General features: G+C 44.2%; 1 protein-coding gene across 1 annotated transcript in view; it reads right to left on the bottom strand.

The window, feature by feature from the left end:
- Nucleotides 1–9,767: 9,767 nt before the first annotated feature.
- The window catches only part of rasgrf2a (Ras protein-specific guanine nucleotide-releasing factor 2a), a 117,609-nt gene continuing 105,088 nt past the window's right edge, over nt 9,768–22,288 (bottom strand). The window contains exon 28 of the mRNA XM_034192770.1: nt 9,768–10,203. Within this exon, the coding sequence (XP_034048661.1) occupies nt 10,108–10,203 (96 nt within the window). The 3' untranslated portion in view covers nt 9,768–10,107. The remainder of the gene's footprint in view (nt 10,204–22,288) is intronic.

Raw genomic sequence — 22,288 nt, forward strand, 5'->3', positions numbered from 1 at the left:
TCTGAAGGTTTCCTGATAAATGTTCACGGCTCTTCAGTCCAGGCTCTGGGCTCTGGCTGTGACCCCCCCACCCGGTGTGTGTGTGTGTGTGTGGGGGGGGGGGCACAGGACAGGGCCAATCATAAATCCACAACAGCTCTCTCAACCAATAACAGCACACATATATTTATCTGTGACCACGGTGCGACTGTGTGGTTTGACCTTGATGTTTCCTGTCCACTGGTCTCTCGCTGCTTTACAGTCGTGGCCAGAAGTACTTGGACAGTGATCCTTTGTGTGTGTGTCATTTTGCCCCTGTGAAACACCACAGTGGAGTAAAAATGAAATATTACTGTACAGCAAACCTCTCTGAAGTCGCCACCTCACAAAAACCAAGTGATTGTGCCATAAGGGGTGAGGGAAGCCACAAAGAAACAACTCTAAAGAAATGATAGGCTTCTGTGACTGTGATTGGAGAAACCAAACATTCTACAGCTTTTGTATTGATCACCTTAGTTTCATGGTGAAGTGGCACAGAGGAGGACTTCAACAAAGGAAGACGGATTAAATCAAGTCCCCTCACGACTTCTGGCAAAGTGTAACTGAAACTTCATGTCCTCTTTTGAAGAAAACCCTTCTGTGTTCCAGTCTGAGAACTGCCACCAGCAGATTTTCTAAATAACTGATGACGTGAGTGGGAGTGAGATTGCATCAGAATTTTGGCTCTCTGTTGGGACTGTTTACACAGAGACTGCTACCTGCTGCTTTGGACTTTGAACTAACAGTCTTTTTCAAGACTTTTTTACTTTTTTACCTTTTTACTTTTTTTTTAACTTTTTTACTGTGCTCCAACGCCTAAGGAAGACCTCTAACGGTCGAAACATCGCGACGGAGCACTTTTATCAGCTAACTTTCATCAGCGTTGGCAAGCTAACTAGCTTGCTAACGCTTTCGTTTTTATTTTTTTTTTAATTTTTTTAGCACCGTTGTCGTGCGTTCGCTGTTGTCGTGCGTTATCTGTGCTGCTTCATGGCCTGTTTGGTGCCTTGATTGGGGCACTCCTTCTGCTGAATCACCTTTAAATTATTTACACATTATTCACTTTGTGTGTTTTTAGGAATCCGCTAGGTTGCGTAGCTACTAGCTCTTAGCCGATTTAGCATGGCGGCTTCTCCTGTCTCTCCCGCACTTTTCTGCTCTGGGTGTGAAATGTTTAGTTATTCCTCGGCCTCCTTTAGCAGTAACGGTACTTGTAATAAGTGCAGCTTATTCGTAGCTTTGGAGGCCAGGCTGGGCGAATTGGAGACTCGGCTCCGCACCGTGGAAAATTCTACAGCTAGCCAGGCCCCTGTAGTCGGTGCGGACCAAGGTAGCTTAGCCGCCGCTAGTTCCCCCCTGGCAGATCCCGGGCAGTCGGGAAAGCAGGCTGACTGGGTGACTGTGAGGAGGAAGCGTAGCCCTAAACAGAAGCCCCGTGTACACCGTCAACCCGTTCACATCTCTAACCGTTTTTCCCCACTCGACGATACACTCGCCGAGGATCAAACTCTGGTTATTGGCGACTCTGTTTTGAGAAATGTGAAGTTAGCGACACCAGCAACCATTGTCAATTGTCTTCCGGGGGCCAGAGCAGGCGACATCGAAGGACATTTGAAACTGCTGGCTAAGGCTAAGCGTAAATTTGGTAAGATTGTAATTCACGTCGGCAGTAATGACACTCGGTTACGCCAATCGGAGGTCACTAAAATTAACATTAAATCGGTGTGTAACTTTGCAAAAACAATGTCGGACTCTGTAGTTTTCTCTGGGCCCCTCCCCAATCAGACCGGGAGTGACATGTTTAGCCGCATGTTCTCCTTGAATTGCTGGCTGTCTGAGTGGTGTCCAAAAAATGAGGTGGGCTTCATTGATAATTGGCAAAGCTTCTGGGGAAAACCTGGTCTTGTTGGGAGAGACGGCATCCATCCCACTTTGGATGGAGCAGCTCTCATTTCTAGAAATCTGGCCAATTTTCTTGGATCCTCCAAACTGTGACTGTCCAGCGTTGGGACCAGGAGGCAGAGCTGTGGTCTTATACACCTCTCTGCAGCTTCTCTCCCCCTGCCGTCCCTTCGTTGCCCCATCCCCGTAGAGACGGTGCCTGCTCCCAGACCACCAATAACCAGCAAAAATCTATTTAAGCATAAAAATTCAAAAAGAAAAAATAATATAGCACCTTCAACTGCACCACAGACTAAAACAGTTAAATGTGGTCTATTAAACATTAGGTCTCTCTCTTCTAAGTCCCTGTTGGTAAATGATATAATAATTGATCAACATATTGATTTATTCTGCCTTACAGAAACCTGGTTACAGCAGGATGAATATGTTAGTTTAAATGAGTCAACACCCCCGAGTCACACTAACTGTCAGAATGCTCGTAGCACGGGCCGAGGAGGAGGATTAGCAGCAATCTTCCATTCCAGCTTATTAATTAATCAAAAACCTAGACAGAGCTTTAATTCATTTGAAAGCTTGTCTCTTAGTCTTGTCCATCCAAATTGGAAGTCCCAAAAACCAGTTTTATTTGTTATTATCTATCATCCACCTGGTCGTTACTGTGAGTTTCTCTGTGAATTTTCAGACCTTTTGTCTGACTTAGTGCTTAGCTCAGATAAGATAATTATAGTGGGCGATTTTAACATCCACACAGATGCTGAGAATGACAGCCTCAGCACTGCATTTAATCTATTATTAGACTCAATTGGCTTTGCTCAAAAAGTAAATGAGTCCACCCACCACTTTAATCATATCTTAGATCTTGTTCTGACTTATGGTATGGAAATTGAAGACTTAACAGTATTCCCTGAAAACTCCCTTCTGTCTGATCATTTCTTAATAACATTTACATTTACTCTGATGGACTACCCAGCAGTGGGGAATAAGTTTCATTACACTAGAAGTCTTTCAGAAAGCGCTGTAACTAGGTTTAAGGATATGATTCCTTCTTTATGTTCTCTAATGCCATATACCAACACAGTGCAGAGTAGCTACCTAAACTCTGTAAGTGAGATTGAGTATCTCGTCAATAGTTTTACATCCTCATTGAAGACAACTTTGGATGCTGTAGCTCCTCTGAAAAAGAGAGCTTTAAATTAGAAGTGCCTGACTCCGTGGTATAACTCACAAACTCGCAGCTTAAAGCAGATAACCCGTAAGTTGGAGAGGAAATGGCGTCTCACTAATTTAGAAGATCTTCACTTAGCCTGGAAAAAGAGTCTGTTGCTCTATAAAAAAGCCCTCCGTAAAGCTAGGACATCTTACTACGCATCACTAATTGAAGAAAATAAGAACAACCCCAGGTTTCTTTTCAGCACTGTAGCCAGGCTGACACAGAGTCAGAGCTCTATTGAGCCGAGTATTCCTTTAACTTTAACTAGTAATGACTTCATGACTTTCTTTGCTAATAAAATTTTAACTATTAGAGAAAAAATTACTCATAACCATCCCAAAGACGTATCGTTATCTTTGGCTGCTTTCAGTGATGCCGGTATTTGGTTAGTCTCTTTCTCTCAGATTGTTCTGTCTGAGTTATTTTCATTAGTTACTTCATCCAAACCATCAACATGTCTATTAGACCCCATTCCTACCAGGCTGCTCAAGGAAGCCCTACCATTATTTAATGCTTTGATCTTAAATATGATCAATCTATCTTTATTAGTTGTTGGCTATGTATCATTGACCCAGCTATCTTAGCTAATTATAGGCCAACCTCCAACCTTCCTTTTCTCTCAAAAATTCTTGAAAGGGTAGTTGTAAAACAGCTAACTGATCATCTGCAGAGGAATGGTCTATTTGAAGAGTTTCAGTCAGGTTTTAGAATTCATCATAGTACAGAAACAGCATTAGTGAAGGTTACAAATGATCTTCTTATGGCCTCAGACAGTGGACTCATCTCTGTGCTTGTTCTGTTAGACCTCAGTGCTGCTTTTGATACTGTTGACCATAAAATTTTATTACAGAGATTAGAGCATGCCATAGGTATTAAAGGCACTGCGCTGCGGTGGTTTGAATCATATTTATCTAATAGATTACAATTTGTTCATGTAAATGGGGAATCTTCTTCACAGACTAAGGTTAATTATGGAGTTCCACAAGGTTCTGTGCTAGGACCAATTTTATTCACTTCATACATGCTTCCCTTAGGCAGTATTATTAGACGGTATTGCTTAAATTTTCATTGTTACGCAGATGATACCCAGCTTTATCTATTCATGAAGCCAGAGGACACACACCAATTAGCTAAACTGCAGGATTGTCTTACAGACATAAAGACATGGATGACCTCTAATTTCCTGCTTTTAAACTCAGATAAAACTGAAGTTATTGTACTTGGCCCCACAAATCTTAGAAACATGGTGTCTAACCAGATCCTTACTCTGGATGGCATTACCCTGACCTCTAGTAATACTGTGAGAAATCTTGGAGTCATTTTTGATCAGGATATGTCATTCAAAGCGCATATTAAACAAATATGTAAGACTGCTTTTTTGCATTTACGCAATATCTCTAAAATTAGAAAGGTCTTGTCTCAGAGTGATGCTGAAAAACTAATTCATGCATTTATTTCCTCTAGGCTGGACTATTGTAATTCATTATTATCAGGTTGTCCTAAAAGTTCCCTGAAAAGCCTTCAGTTAATTCAAAATGCTGCAGCTAGAGTACTGACGGGGACTAGAAGGAGAGAGCATATCTCACCCATATTGGCCTCTCTTCATTGGCTTCCTGTTAATTCTAGAATAGAATTTAAAATTCTTCTTCTTACTTATAAGGTTTTGAATAATCAGGTCCCATCTTATCTTAGGGACCTCATAGTACCATATCACCCCAATAGAGCGCTTCGCTCTCAGACTGCAGGCTTACTTGTAGTTCCTAGGGTTTGTAAGAGTAGAATGGGAGGCAGAGCCTTCAGCTTTCAGGCTCCTCTCCTGTGGAACCAGCTCCCAATTCAGATCAGGGAGACAGACACCCTCTCTACTTTTAAGATTAGGCTTAAAACTTTCCTTTTTGCTAAAGCTTATAGTTAGGGCTGGATCGGGTGACCCTGAACCATCCCTTAGTTATGCTGCTATAGACTTAGACTGCTGGGGGGTTCCCATGATGCACTGAGTGTTTCTTTCTCTTTTTGCTCTGTATGCACCACTCTGCATTTAATCATTAGTGATTGATCTCTGCTCCCCTCCACAGCATGTCTTTTTCCTGGTTCTCTCCCTCAGCCCCAACCAGTCCCAGCAGAAGACTGCCCCTCCCTGAGCCTGGTTCTGCTAGAGGTTTCTTCCTGTTAAAAGGGAGTTTTTCCTTCCCACTGTCGCCAAGTGCTTGCTCACAGGGGGTCGTTTTGACCATTGGGGTTTTTACATAATTATTGTATGGCCTTGCCTTACAATATAAAGCGCCTTGGGGCAACTGTTTGTTGTGATTTGGCACTATATAAATAAAATTGATTGATTGAATATGACTTTCATCCACAGTCCACGATTGCTTTTCCTTAGCCCATTGTAACCTTGTTTTTTTCTGTTTAGGTGTTAATGATGGCTTTCGTTTAGCTTTTCTGTATGTAAATCCCATTTCCTTTAGGCAGTTTCTTACAGTTCGGTCACAGACGTTGACTCCAGTTTCCTCCCATTCGTTCCTCATTTGTTTTGTTGTACATTTTTCGATTTTTGAGACATATTGCTTTAAGTTTTCTGTCTTGACGCTTTGATGTCTTCCTTGGTCTACCAGTATGTTTGCCTTTAACAACCTTCCCATGTTGTTTGTATTTGGTCCAGAGTTTAGACACAGCTGACTGTGAACAACCAACATCTTTTGCAACATTGTGTGATGATTTACTCTCTTTTAAGAGTTTGATAATCCTCTCCTTTGTTTCAATTGACATCTCTCGTGTTGGAGCCATGATTCATGTCAGTCCACTTGGTGCAACAGCTCTCCAAGGTGTGATCACTCCTTTTTAGATGCAGACTAACGAGCAGATCTGATATGATGCAGGTGTTAGTTTTGGGAATGAAAATTTACAGGGTGATTCCATAATTTTTTCCTCAGAATTGAGTGATTCCATATTTTTTTCCTCTGCTTGGTCTAAAAAAGTAACCGTTACTGACTGCCACAATTATTTTTCTTTCTTGATTTGTTATAGTGTTTCTTAAAGCCAGAAAGTTGCCATTTGAAATGACTTTAGTTTTGTGTCATGTCTGTGATCTGCTTTTTTTCCTACAAAATTAAACAACTGAATGAACATCCTCCGAGGCCGGTGATTCCATAATTTTTGCCAGGGGTTGTATATCCAGCAGAATATATGACACTAGATACAAGCAGAAAGAAGGTTCTGTAATATTGCACATGAGTGTTCATGTGGTACACAAGTGTACAAGTATTACTGCACAGAATGTGTAGTAATACTGCAAATGGCTGACAAATGATTATCATAATGATCTGAGTGACCTGAGTGGGAGCAGTGTAGGTTGTGGAGTCTGACAGCAGCAGGAAGGACCTGCGGCGTTGCTCCTTCACGCACAGTCAGGGTGTCACTCATGGAGTGGGAGGTGTTCTCCAGCAGGGTTAACAGCTTAGCCATCATCCTCCTTTCTCCCACCTCCTGCACTGAGTCCAGGGGACCTTCCAGGGCAGATCTGGCTTTCCTAATCACTTTGTCAAGTGTCCTCTCAACACTTGTGATCCTGTTGCTCCAGCAGACCACTCTGTAGAAAACAGCTGATGCCACCAGAGTCAATGCTGCAGCACGGGCCCCTCTCATCTTCCTTAGGTCTCGGGGGATGTCAGGTCTCTCATGGCACAGACCTGCTGCCTTATGGAGTGCCAACAGCTGATCCAATGGGGCCATGGTTGTGTACACGATCTCTGAGCATGGATTTAGTCTCCATCACGAATGTCCATGAAAAAAAAAAATATATGTGTGAAAGAATTAAAAAAAAAAAAAAAAAAAAACCTAGACAGTAACACTGAAAGCATGAGAGCATGAGGCCCTAAAAAACTTTGACCTTCATTTTCCAGCATCACCAAACAACTTTGTCCCAGGACCTCAAAACTCCATAAACTCTTCCCAAAGGCCAAGGTCCCACAGACACTTACATAAAGTCAAATGGATCTTTCAACAAGTTACACAAACATACAAGATCACTGAATCCATGAAGTCAATGAAAGCCTGGGTTTTTGATGTGATCCAGGACAAAAGCAAACCCAGATACTCCAACTCCTCACTCACCTTCTTAAGTGCTGCACTGAAGGTGTCCACACAAAGATCACAGCATCACCTGGAAAGTCACGGCCTTTAAAACATTCCACACCACCTAAATCACTGATCTTCAGCACCAAACCAAAACCAAAGTCCGCAGAAGTAGTGAAAGTAGGGTGGGGGAAAATTAAATATAAAATGATTTGGATTTTTTCCCATAGCCTCCCTGAGAGTGCCGTCTCCCCGATGATGGCCTGATGTGCTGGTCCAACTCGGACAGCTTCTGGGTGTCTGCTGTTCGCCCTCCAGTCCCCTGCATCTCCCATCGAGATTTTGAGTTTTTTTTTTTTTTAATGTTGGATTTTAAATTGACCATTTATTTTTCACTGATTTCCTGCACTAAGTTGGTACCTGAGTTGCAACATGTGTCCTATATTGATTGACTCGCCGGACTCGGTTTAATTACTTTAGAAGACAGACACACTAGAAGTGATTTAAAATATACAAAATCTTACATGGACATGAAAATATTATTTTGAATTTTTCTTAATTTTCTGAAATGAGAACATATGCTGGCATTAGAGGCCATGTGCTGAGCTTTGAGGTTGAAAAGAAAATATATAAATACAATGAAAGTGTTGTGTGGGCCGCTGAAGAGGAGGTACTGCTGGCCCACCACCACCAGAGGGCGCCCTGCTTGAAGTGCGGGCTTCAAGCAGGAGAGGGAGTCGGAGCAACAGAGAGTGACAGCTGTCACTCATCAACAGCACCAGCTGTCACTCATTCTACCATCACCATAAAAGCCGGACTGCAACTCCAAATCAGCTACCACTCAGGTAACCTTCTCTGCTGTAAATTTCCAAGACTAAATATTGTTCTGTGTGCAGCCGTTCATCCTGTGGATACAGTCTGTAGCTGGATTGGCGGATAGTGTGAGTTGCGACGTCTTCGCCTCTCACTCCTTCCAGAGAAGTGACTGACAGGAGCTGCACAGGTGTTCCTATTTTGGAGGTGGAGGTTCTCCCTCCCGGAGGAACTGAGTACTGAGAGATTACTGGGTGTGTATTCACTCACTCACCATTAACTGTTTCTGTTTCTGCCAGCAGTACCAGGTCTGACAGCTGGAGACGGTGGCCACCTGGGGACCCAGGACTTGGCAGCTCCGGTGTTCTTCAGATCCATTGGCGGTGGAAGCCGTGTGGGATCCGGCTCTTCTCTGGACAGAAGTCTTCTGTCCTCGAGCCTGCCCACACGTCACCTTTTGTACGACTGACTGTACTTCTCAACTGCAATTGTCTGTATTCCATTGTGCAATTCACTACATTCAATTGTTACTTTTTGGCTTATCCATTGTCCGTTCATTACCGCCCCCTGTTGTGGGTCCGTGTCACTACACTTTCACAACAGAAAGTATAAATATAAAATATGAGGATATTTGTTTGTTTGTTTGTGAACAGCCTGGAGTCCACAATTTTTCATATACCATCATGACCTTTTTTTTTTTTTTTTTTTTACTGAAGATTCATATCCTGAAGGCAAGAACTGATTAAATTTTCAAGGTCATAGGTCAAAGGTCAAAGTCAGCAAAAATCCTTATCCTTTAACATTGAACAACTTTTCAAAAAATCATAACTCTGTTAATAAAGATCAAATTTCTTTAATATCTGAGAGTGATGTAGAAAGTGTTGGGAAAGTGTAGGAACACAGACCCACAACAGGGGGCGCAAATGAACGGACAATGGAGTAAGTCAAATAACAACGCTTTACTGTTGTGAATGTGCACAACGAATACAACCAATCACAGAAATGGACAACAGTCAATTTACAAAAGTGTCGTGTGGGCAGGCTCGAAGATAGGAGACGCCTCTCCAAGGTAAGACCGGTACCACACGGCTTCCTCCGCCACAGGACCCCGGGTATACTGGAGCCGCCAAGTCCCGAACTCCCAGGTGGCCACTGCCTCCGCGTGTCGGACCTGGTACTGCTGGCGAGGAACAAAAACACAATTAAAGGTGGGCGCGTTTGCACCCAGTAATCCACACGGCAGGAAAGCTACCTCCACCTCTCGTTGGAAAAAAGGTCTGTTATCACTCACAAAAGTCACAAAAGGTTACTGTCAAGCAGTCAGCTGAGAATATTACCTTCCAGGTAGAACGATATCTCGGCAATGAGGTGGAGATGCCGTCCTGCTGATATACCCCACTGATGATTGCCGTCAGCTGTCTCAGGTGATGGGTGACAGCTGTCACCGAGGCTGCTCCCGTGAGGCGGCGGCGCCCTCTGGTGCCTGGAGCCCGCACTCCAGGCAGGGCGCCCTCTGGTGGTGGTGGGCCAGCAGTACCTCCTCTTCAGCGGCCCACACAACAGAAAGCCCTACATAAATAGTTATTATAATAATTATTATTAATAGTGAACCAATTTTTAGAGTATAGGTTGCATCAGTATAAGAAGCAGGGCCTCCCAAACTATAAAAAAAAAACCCACAACTTATATTCCAGAAAATATGTTAAGTCTGAAACCAAACCACCCCGGCTTTCACTTAAAATAAAATTACTAATGAGGATTTGTTGAGTTAATCAGTTTGAGGTAATCAGTTGCCTCAAATATTGTAGTTGGAGTAACTTATCAGGTTTCATAGTTCCAAAGTCAAAACTGTACCTCTAAAGAAATAAGAAAACCTGTGTATGTTCCATATACATCAGTCTATTTACTGGATGCAGACAGCAGATAACTGAAGAGAAGAAGGCACATTTCCACCTGAGATTCCTGAGCAAAAAACTGCTTTATTTAATACGTACATCTATGTGAGTAAAAGAAGTGTGTGTTTGTGTTCTGTTTGCTTCCCGTGTTGTTTTTGTAACCTGGAAAACCTGCGTCTATGTGTGTGTGTCATGTTATCAGCCAGGGGGTACACGTGGTTCGATTTTCAGTGAGAGCTCGTACAGGGTGTCTTCATCCATCACCAGCGTCTTGTCCAGCAGAAACTGAGTCACCTGGATGAGAGAAAACAAATTGCTGCTGAGCTTTTACATGTTTTTCTTATTGTTTTATAACAACAACAACAACAACAAAAACAGGCTTCTTGATACAAAACTATGAAAGACTGCTAGAAGGCACAAAGGAGGTTCGAGCTGAGATTTCACTTGTTTTCTATTTAAAAGTTTCTTTTTTTGTTGTTTTTGTGCCAATCTTCAGTCATCTGGAAACAAGCCCCTGCTCACCTTTGTCACATGATTTATACGTGTTGAAATGTGTCAAATGTGTTCAGGAATAAAACAGTGCAGCCATCCAGGGAGTTAGAAAATCCATCGTCCACTCAAACCACAGATTGTACAGTGGACACACACCGGACAGAGCCTGTGTGACGCCATCCAATGGTTTTCTATAGAAAAGCTGAAATGTCCCCCTTTTCTGGGTGTTACCATGTTGAGAGCCCCGCCCACACTGATCATAAACCACTCTTCTGCTGTGGTGCTCCATCTGAGTCTCCTTGTGTTTTGTGGTTCCATGTGAAGAAAAGGGGACATGTGCTCTTCCTCTTTCCTGGTGTTCAAACATTGGACTAGATGTGGGTGGACTGTGTGCTTACTACCAAGTGTTATGTACCAAAACTTGCTTTCTTGAATTTGACAGGTCTGAAGGGCGGAATAGGCTGGACGCAAATGCAGGACTCTGACAAAAAGCTCTGTAAGACACAGCAGTTTACTGAAACAGTAAACGAGGTTCGGTACACGGAAAGGCAGTCCAACAAGAGTAATACAAACAGAAACATCAGGCAGTAGGCGTGGTCGAGGATACAGGCAGGTAGTTGTAACACACGTGAAGCAGGCAGGACAAGAATACAATACAGAGCTGGAGAGTAGGCACAAGGCGCAACAATCTGGCGAAGAAATGAGGCAAACAAAGGAGCTTATGTACACCCAGGTGATGAGGTACAGATTGAGAGCAGGTGTGTGTGTGGAACGCCCCAGAAAGAAGGAGTGGCCAGGGAGAAGGACACACCCACCACCAGAAAACACAGACAGACAACACAGAAAGCGACAGACAGATCCAGACAGGAAAACCCCCCCCAGCAAGAGACAAAACAATATAAGCAAACCAAAACCAGGAAAGCAGCAAACAGGACCCAAAGCCTGACAGTACCCCCCCTCAAGGGCTGACCCCAGACGGCCCAGGAGCCACAGGATGAGCCGCATGAAAGGCATGAATAAGACCGGGGTCCAACACAAAACGGGAGGGAACCCAGGACTGCTCCTCAGGACCGTAACCCTCCCAGTCCACCAAATACTGGAGACCACGACCCCGGCGGCGCGAAACAAGCAACCGCCGAACCGTAAAAACCGCACCCCCATCCACACACCGGGCGTCAGGAGGGGGAACGGCCGGAGGGCACAGTGGACTGGACCGATAAGGCTTAACATGGCTAACATGAAACGTGGGGTGGATGCGCATGGAAGCAGGTAACTGAAGACGAACCGAAACAGGATTGATGACTTTAGCTATGGGGAAGGGACCAACGAACCTGGGTGCTAATTTACGAGGAACCCCACGGAGCGGGAGGTGACGTGTCGACAACCACACTTTCTGACCAACAGTATAGGCCGGAGCGTCTGTCCGCCTGCAATCGGCCGCCGCTTTATAAAGAGCCGAAGAATGGATGAGCGCCCGCCGAGCCCGCTCCCAGGTCCGTTGGCACCGAACAATCAAACTGAGGGCAGACGGAACCGGAGATTGCAGATCATCGGGGGTAAACAAAGAAGGTTGATGACCGAAAAGCACATGAAAAGGCGAATACCCAGAAGAAGCTGACGGTAAACTGTTATGTGCTAATTCAATCCATGACAATTGTAAGGACCAGGTGGATGGATGTTGTGAGCACAGAATACGCAAACCTTTCTCCAATTCCTGATAACACCGTTCTGACTGACTGTTTGCTTGCGGATGGTACCCGGAAGTGAGACTGGAGGTGGCCCCTAGGAGACGGCAGAATTCCCTCCAAAATCCCGAGATGAACTGTGGACCTCGGTCGGAGACTATGTCCTGCGGAAACCCATGGAGACGAAAAACATGTTGGAGCATTAGTTCTGCTAACTCCTTGGCAGAAGGCAATTTCGGCAAAGGCACAAAATGACACATTTTGGAAAACCTATCAACAACAGTGAGAATTACTGTGTGTCCCCTTGAAGGGGGTAGTCCAGTAACAAAGTCCAGGGAGATATGAGTCCAGGGCTGTCTAGGAATTGACAGAGGCAGTAATGACCCAGAAGGAGGACGAGTGGAGGACTTGTGCATGGCACAAGCCTGACAGGCATTAACAAATTCAGTAACATCCCTACTCATACAAGGCCACCAGAACCACTGTTGCAGAAAAAACATAGTCTTTTTAATACCTGGATGGCAGGAAAAGCAACTGCTATGGCCCCACTCGATAACCGCCCCCCTAAGAGGAACCGGAACAAACAATCGATCGGCAGGACATTCGGTAGGTATGTTTTCATTCTCAAGTGCGGCCTTTATGCGTGATTCAATGTCCCAAGTGATCGCAGAAACAAAGCATGTGGATGGCAAAATATTACCGGGATCTGTTGGAGCATTGGGATCATCAAACTGTCTGGACAAGGCGTTTGGTTTACCATTCTTTGACCCGGGCCAGTAAGTGATCACGAAGTTGAATCGGCTGAAAAATATTGCCCAGCGATCCTGGCGAGCGTTTAATCGCTTTGCGGAATGTAAATAAGCCAAATTCTTATGATCAGTATAGACTAAGAATGGTATCTGTGCCCCCTCAAGCCAGTGTCGCCACTCCTCCAAGGCCACCTTGACCACAAGCAGCTCCCGATCGCCGATGCAATAATTACATTCTGCGGCAGACAACTTACGGGAAAGAAAGGCACATGGATGTAATCGTATGTCTGTGGGACACATCTGAGACAGAATTGCTCCCAGGCCTACATCTGATGCATCAACCTCAACAACGAACTGCCGTGCGGGGTCAGGAAGGAGTAGCACTGGGGCGGTAGTGAACCATTGCTTTAGGATCTTAAAGGACCTCGTCACATTCCGGTGTCCACTTGAACACGTAGCGATGACGTTACATTATGAAGTGGCGCAGTGACCGAACTGAAATTTCGGCTGAACTTGCGATAGAAACTTGCAAATCCCAAAAACCTCTGAACTTCTTTACGGCAACTGGGCACCGCCCAATCACGTACTGCAGCCACCTTTTCAGGATCCATCTGAATCTTGCCCTCCGAAATAACAAAACCCAGAAAGGATACAGTAGGCTTATGGAATTCACATTTCTCCTCTTTGACATACAACCCGTTCCTTAAAAGGGTTTGTAACATGGTCCGTACATGCCGGGTGTGCGTTTCTAGGTCAGGGGAGAAAATCAGTATATCATCCAAATATACGAACACAAACTTATTCAAGAACTCCCATAGTACATCATTAACTAGGTTCTGGAAGACAGCCGGCGTGTTAGTAAGCCCAAATGGCATCACCAAATACTCGTAGTGACCGGAGGGGGTGTTAAACGCCGTCTTCCATTCGTCGCCCTCTCTAATCCTGACCAAATGATAAGCATTACGGAGATCTAATTTGGTGAATACTTTAGCCCCCTCCAGTGATTCAAAAGCGGACAACATCAAAGGTAAGGGATAACGGTTCTTCACAGTTAACCCTCGATAATCTATGCAAGGCCGAAGCGTCTTATCCTTTTTCTCCACAAAGAAAAATCCTGCCCCTGCAGGGGACGATGAGGGCCGTATTAATCCTGCATCCAACGATTCCTGTATGTATGCCTACATGGCGGTACGTTCAGGGGTGGACAGCGAGTATAATTTCCCTCGGGGAGGACTGGCCCCAGGCAACAAGTCAATGGCGCAATCGTACATACGATGAGGTGGGAGTGATTTAGCGTTAGATTTACTAAACACTGTTGCAAGGTCATGATAACAAGGCGGGACCCCGGCCAGGTCCGTCTGAATGAGCGTAGGCATTAGCTTATGGCTGATTAAATATTTTCCGGGGCACGAAGGCCCCCATCCAGTTATCGTACCCTTAGTCCAATCAAAATTGGGACTGTGCCGTTGCAGCCAGGGATGCCCCAGAATGACGGAGTGAGTCATTTTATCCAGCACTAAAAAACTGATTGTTTCCACATGGTTCTCACTGATAATTAGTCGGACGGACTGAGTGCGATTCTCCCAAGCTCATGTCCGTCCACTGCCCTGACTGCCAGAGGTCGTGAGATGCAAAACAATTTAAGGTGCAAGGACTTGGCGAGGGAGAGTAATATTAAATTGGCATCAGACCCAGAATTTACGAGGGCATGCACCATTTCTGAATTGTGATCAGATTGTAATTGAGCATTCAAATGACCTGGTTTACCGCAATAGAAACATAGTCCCTCGTCACATCTCCGCTGTCGTTCCTCCTGCGACAGATGCGTGCGTCCATGCTGCGTCGGCTCGTTAGTCCCAGGCCGTTTGACGTCAGAGTGAAGAGCCGTGGTGGGATTCGGGTGCGAGGCGAAGGCGCGCCGGGGCAGACGATGCGGCTCGCGGCGAGATAGTTCCGCCAAACGTCGGGCGATCCGGATTGCCAGTGCAATCAACTCCTCCAACTCCTCGGGTAATTCGGCGGCGATCAGCTTATCACGAATCTCGGCGGACAGTCCCTGGAAGAACACATCCTGAAGTGCAACTGGATTCCACTCGCTCTTGGTGGCCAGGATGCAGAAGTCCACAGCGTAATCCGCCACTCTGCGAGTGCCCTGCTTGAGCCTCAGTAGGGAGCGCGCTGCCTCGCATCCCGGCGGTGTGTGCTGGAATACCTGCTCGAGCGCCGTGGTGAAAGCTTGAGGGGAGGAGCAAGATGGTGACTGACGGCTCCACTCCGCAGTAGCCCACGCCGCAGCCTGGCCCGAAAAATGGGAGATATGCTATCTTCGTCCGATCGGGCGGGAACATACAGGGCATCAGTTCAAAATGCAACTCACATTGCGTGATAAAGGGCATGACGTCACCAGTTTCCCCGGAGAATCGTTCAGGGCGGGAAAGCTGAGTACAGATGGCTGCTTCCGGTGCAAAGGTCGTCATGGCGGCGGGCGGAAGTGGCACCGGGGAGCAGATGTTGCTTCTTGCTGGGTCCAGGCTGGCCTGAATATGAAGTTTTGACAGGAGCTGTTCCAACTGGGAGCTCACGGACGTCATGAAAGCGTCCTGTCGCTGAGCTAACTCACCAAGACCGGTGCTAAGAGCGGTGAGCTGATCCTCTTGCTGGGCAAGTTGCTTACTGTGGTGACGTACCGCAAGCTGGAAAGTCGTAGAGTCCGCTGCGTCCATTGTTGGCCAGATTGTTCTGACAGGTCTGAAGGGGGGAATAGGCTGGACGCAAATGCAGGACTCTGACAACAAGCTCTGTAAGACACAGCAGTTTACTGAAACAGTAAACGAGGTTCGGTACACGGAAAGGCAGTCCAACAAGAGTAATACAAACAGAAACATCAGGCAGTAGGCGTGGTCGAGGATACAGGCAGGTAGTCGTAACACACGTGAAGCAGGCAGGACAAGAATACAATACAGAGCTGGAGAGTAGGCACAAGGCGCAACAATCTGGCGAAGAAATGAGGCAAACAAAGGAGCTTATGTACACCTAGGTGATGAGGTACAGATTGAGAGCAGGTGTGTGTGGAACGCTCAGAAAGAAGGAGTGGCCAGGGAGAAGGACACACCCACCACCAGAAAACACAGACAGACAACAGAGAAAGCGACAGACAGATCCAGCAGGAAAAACCCCCCAGCAAGAGACAAAACAATATAAGCAAACCAAAACCAGGAAAGCAGCAAACAGGACCCAAAGCCTGACAGAATTGACAGCATTCGCTGGCACTTAGATGCTGTTGTGCATGTACCATCTGCACACTTTTATGTCCAACGTGTGGCCTGGTTTCCTGCTATAATTTCACCTCGACTGTCCAAACAGGTAGCACTTATTACGTTGAACTGCTCAGTGTGGCCGAGCCACAATCTGTCCCAATGTCATGACTTTGTGGAACATTTTCACAACTTGACAATGGGCTACAACACTCTGCAATGTCAGTACTACCACAGACTACTCACAATAACATGCCCCGACTGCGTATTCAATTTCACCACTATAGTAAACACAGATCTCTCATACATCTATCATCTCCTGCAATTGCCAACAAGTCTACCTACAACCCCTGGCAAAAATTATAGAATCACCGGCCTCGGAGGATGTTCATTCAGTTGTTTAATTTTGCAGAAAAAAAGCAGATCACAGACATGACACAAAACTAAAGTCATTTCAAATGGCAACTTTCTGGCTTTAAGAAACACTATAAGAAATCAAGAAAAAAATTGTCGCAGTCAGTAACGGTTACTTTTTTAGACCAAGCAGAGGGAAAAAAAATATGGAATCACTCAATTCTGAGGAATAAATTATGGAATGATCCTGTAAATTTTCATCCCCAAAACTAACACCTGCATCAAATCAGATCTGCCCGTTAGTCTGCATCTAAAAAGGAGTGATCACACCTTGGAGAGCTGTTGCACCAAGTGGACTGACATGAATCATGGCTCCAACACGAGAGATGTCAACTGAAACAAAGGAGAGGATTATCAAACTCTTAAAAGAGAGTAAATCATCACACAATGTTGCAAAAGATGTTGGTTGTTCACAGTCAGCTGTGTCTAAACTCTGGACCAAATACAAACAACATGGGAAGGTTGTTAAAGGCAAACATACTGGTAGACCAAGGAAGACATCAAAGCATCAAGACAGAAAGCTTAAAGCAATATGTCTCAAAAATCGAAAATGCACAACAAAACAAATGAGGAACGAATGGGAGGAAACTGGAGTCAACGTCTGTGACTGAACTGTAAGAAACCGCCTAAAGGAAATGGGATTTACATACAGAAAAGCTAAACGAAAGCCATCATTAACACCTAAACAGAAAAAAACAAGGTTACAATGGGCTAAGGAAAAGCAATCGTGGACTGTGGATGATTGGATGAAAGTCATATTCAGTGATGAATCTCGAATCTGCATTGGGCAAGGTGATGATGCTGGAACTTTTGTTTGGTGCCGTTCCAATGAGATTTCTAAAGATGACTGCCTGAAGAGAACATGTAAATTTCCACAGTCATTGATGATATGGGGCTGCATGTGAGGTAAAGGCACTGGGGAGATGGCTGTCATTACATCATCAATAAATGCACAAGTTTACATTGATATTTTGGACACTTTTCTTATCCCATCAATTGAAAGGATGTTTGGGGATGATGAAATAATTTTTCAAGATGATAATGCATCTTGCCATAGAGCAAAAACTGTGAAAACATTCCTTGCAAAAAGACACATAGGGTCAATGTCATGGCCTGCAAATAGTCCGGATCTTAATCCAATTGAAAATCTTTGGTGGAAGTTGAAGAAAATGGTCCATGACAAGGCTCCAACCTGCAAAGCTGATCTGGCAACAGCAATCAGAGAAAGTTGGAGCCAGATTGATGAAGAGTACTGTTTGTCACTCATTAAGTCCATGCCTCAGAGACTGCAAGCTGTTATAAAAGCCGAAGGTGGTGCAACAAAATACTAGTGATGTGTTGGAGCGTTCTTTTGTTTTTCATGATTCCATCATTTTTTCCTCAGAATTGAGTGATTCCATAACAATTTTTTTTTCCTGATTTCTTATAGTGTTTCTTAAAGCCAGAAAGCTGCCATTTGAAATGACTTTAGTTTTGTGTCATGTCTGTGATCTGCTTTTTTTCTACAACATTAAACAACTGAATGAACATCCTCCAACAGGGCTGTACAGTGCGAGCGTTTTGCTCGCATATTGGGCCTAAAATTTGATTGTGCGAGGAAAAAAAAGAAAACGGGCGCACGTGTGCGAGAATGTATTTCAACCCTTTCATTTGCATTTTGCTCCTAAAATAAATACAGTGGTCCCTCGCTATAACGCGGTTCACCTTTCGCGGCCTATCGAGCCGTCCTGCCGTCATTTGAACGTTCAAACTTGGATAAGACGGCTGATTAAAACGCTGGCCGTCTTGTTCAAAGCCGTCTAAAATGCGCAGTTTAACGGAGGAGCTGTGTGTGTGTGTGTCAACTCGCTGCAGACTGTGAACGGAGGCACGAGATGTTACATTCTGCTGAGAACCATCAGTGCACGTGACACAGCGAGCATGGAGCAGAGAGAGGATTTTAACCCGAGTGAACATAAAAAAAACAAAACAACAACAACAACAAAACCCCCACTTTACTTTTCTTTTTTCTGTTCTTTCTCTACCGGTGTTTTTCTGATGGCACCATCCTGTTCACACCATGTGCGCATCGTATACTGAATTTATGAGATCATGAGATGAAATAAACGGTCAAATATCCTTAAAAAATGAAAATATATGAATGAACTGAGGAAAAATTACGCAAACACTGGATAAAAAATAAAACCCTGCTGCAGTGATGTTCAGAGGCACAGATCACAAAAAGCAGGTGAGAACTCTGAACTTTAACAGCTGCTATTTTCCATAGAATTTAAAATTCTTCTTCTTACTTATAAGGTTTTGAATAATCAGGTCCCATCTTATCTTAGGGACCTCATAGTACCATATCACCCCAATAGAGCACTTCGCTCTCAGACTGCAGGCTTACTTGTAGTTCCTAGGGTTTGTAAGAGTAGAATGGGAGGCAGAGCCTTCAGCTTTCAGGCTCCTCTCCTGTGGAACCAGCTCCCAATTCAGATCAGGGAGACAGACACCCTCTCTACTTTTAAGATTAGGCTTAAAACTTTCCTTTTTGCTAAAGCTTATAGTTAGGGCTGGATCAGGTGACCCTGAACCATCCCTTAGTTATGCTGCTATAAACTTAGACTGCTGGGGGGTTCCCATGATGCACTGAGTGTTTCTTTCTCTTTTTGCTCTGTATGCACCACTCTGCATTTAATCAATCAATCAATCAATCAATCAATGTTTATTTATATAGCGCCAAATCACAACAAACAGTTGCCCCAAGGCGCTTTATATTGTAAGGCAAGGCCATACAATAATTACGTAAAAACCCCAACGGTCAAAACGACCCCCTGTGAGCAAGCACTTGGCGACAGTGGGAAGGAAAAACTCCCTTTTAACAGGAAGAAACCTCCAGCAGAACCAGGCTCAGGGAGGGCAGTCTTCTGCTGGGACTGGTTGGGGCTGAGGGAGGGAACCAGGAAAAAGACATGCTGTGGAGGGGAGCAGAGATCAATCATACAAGAGCAAAAAGAGAAAGAAACACTCAGTGCATCATGGGAACCTCCCAGCAGTCTAAGTCTATAGCAGCATAACTAAGGGATGGTTCAGGGTCACCTGATCCAGCCCTAACTATAAGCTTTAGCAAAAAGGAAAGTTTTAAGCCTAATCTTAAAAGTAGAGAGGGTGTCTGTCTCCCTGATCTGAATTGGGAGCTGGTTCCACAGGAGAGGAGCCTGAAAGCTGAAGGCTCTGCCTCCCATTCTACTCTTACAAACCCTAGGAACTACAAGTAAGCCTGCAGTCTGAGAGCGAAGCGCTCTATTGGGGTGATATGGTACTACGAGGTCCCTAAGATAAGATGGGACCTGATTATTCAAAACCTTATAAGTAAGAAGAAGAATTTTAAATTCTATTCTAGAATTAACAGGAAGCCAATGAAGAGAGGCCAATATGGGTGAGATATGCTCTCTCCTTCTAGTCCCTGTCAGTACTCTAGCTGCAGCATTTTGAATTAACTGAAGGCTTTTCAGGGAACGTTTAGGACAACCTGATAATAATGAATTACAATAGTCCAGCCTAGAGGAAATAAATGCATGAATTAGTTTTTCAGCATCACTCTGAGACAAGACCTTTCTAATTTTAGAGATATTGCGTAAATGCAAATAAGCAGTCCTACATATTTGTTTAATATGCGCTTTGAATGACATATCCTGAGCAAAAATGACTCCAAGATTTCTCACAGTATTACTAGAGGTCAGGGTAATGCCATCCAGAGTAAGGATCTGGTTAGACACCATGTTTCTAAGATTTGTGGGGCCAAGTACAATAACTTCAGTTTTATCTGAGTTTAAAAGCAGGAAATTAGAGGTCATCCATGTCTTTATGTCTGTAAGACAATCCTGCAGTTTAGCTAAATGGTGTGTGTCCTCTGGCTTCATGGATAGATAAAGCTGGGTATCATCTGCGTAACAATGAAAATTTAAGCAATGCCGTCTAATAATTCTTATTTTCTTCAATTAGTGATGAGTAGTAAGATGTCCTAGCTTTACAGAGGGCTTTTTTTATAGAGCAACAGACTCTTTTTCCAGGCTAAGTGAAGATCTTCTAAATTAGTGAGACGCCATTTCCTCTCCAACTTACGGGTTAACTGCTTTAAGCTGCGAGTTTGTGAGTTATACCACGGAGTCAGGCACTTCTGATTTAAAGCCCCTTTTCAAAGGAGCTACAGCATCCAAAGTTGTCTTCAATGAGGATGTAAAACTATTGACAAGATACTCTATCTCACTTACAGAGTTTAGGTAGCTACTCTGCAGTGTGTTGGTATATGGCATTAGAGAACATAAAGAAGGAATCATATCCTTAAACCTAGTTACAGCGATTTCTGAAAGACTTCTAGTGTAATGAAACTTATTCCCCACTGCTGGGTAGTCCATCAGAGTAAATGTAAATGTTATTAAGAAATGATCAGACAGAAGGGAGTTTTCAGGGAATACTGTTAAGTCTTCAATTTCCATACCATAAGTCAGAACAAGATCTAAGATATGATTAAAGTGGTGGGTGGACTCATTTACATTTTGAGCAAAGCCAATTGAGTCTAATAATAGATTAAATGCAGTGTTGAGGCTGTCATTCTCAGCATCTGTGTGGATGTTAAAATCGCCCACTATAATTATCTTATCTGAGCTAAGCACTAAGTCAGACAAAAGGTCTGAAAATTCACAGAGAAACTCACAGTAACGACCAGGAGGACGATAGATAATAACAAATAAAACTGGTGTTTGGGACTTCCAATTTGGATGGACAAGACTAAGAGTCAAGCTTTCAAATGAATTAAAGCTCTGTCTGGGTCTTTGATTAATTAATAAGCTGGAATGGAAGATTGCTGCTAATCCTCCGCCTCGGCCCGTGCTACGAGCGTTCTGGCAGTTAGTGTGACTCAGGGGTGTTGACTCATTTAAACTAACATATTCATCCTGCTGTAACCAGGTTTCTGTAAGGCAGAATAAATCAATATGTTGATCAATTATTATATCATTTACTAACAGGGACTTAGAAGAGAGAGACCTAATGTTTAATAGACCACATTTAACTGTTTTAGTCTGTGGTGCAGTTGAAGGTGCTATATTATTTTTTCTTTTTGAATTTATATGCTTAAATAGATTTTTGCTGGTTATTGGTGGTCTGGGAGCAGGCACCGTCTCTACGGGGATGGGGTAATGAGGGGATGGCAGGGGGAGAGAAGCTGCAGAGAGGTGTGTAAGACTACAACTCTGCTTCCTGGTCCCAACCCTGGATAGTCACGGTTTGGAGGATTTAAGAAAATTGGCCAGATTTCTAGAAATGAGAGCTGCTCCATCCAAAGTGGGATGGATGCCGTCTCTCCTAACAAGACCAGGTTTTCCCCAGAAGCTTTGCCAATTATCTATGAAGCCCACCTCATTTTTATTAGTGATTGATCTCTGTTACCCTCCACAGCATGTCTTTTTCCTGGTTCTCTCCCTTAGCCCCAACCAATCCCAGCAGCAGACTGCCCCTCCCTGAGCCTGGTTCTGCTGGAGGTTTCTTCCTGTTAAAAGGGAGTTTCTCCTTCCCACTGTTGCCAAGTGCTTGCTCACAGGGGGTCGTTTTGACCGTTGGGGTTTTTCCGTAATTATTGTATGGCCTTGCCTTACAATATAAAGTGCCTTGGGGAAACTGTTTGTTGTGATTTGGCGCTATATAAATAAAATTGATTTGATTTGACTAATCGCAAAAATAATCGTTGACTAGTCAACTATCAAAATAGTCGTTTGTGGCAGCCCTATTTTCAAACCATCTTCTG

This window comes from Thalassophryne amazonica, chromosome 17 (genome assembly GCF_902500255.1).
Source record: "Thalassophryne amazonica chromosome 17, fThaAma1.1, whole genome shotgun sequence".
Taxonomy (NCBI): Eukaryota; Metazoa; Chordata; class Actinopteri; order Batrachoidiformes; family Batrachoididae; genus Thalassophryne; species Thalassophryne amazonica.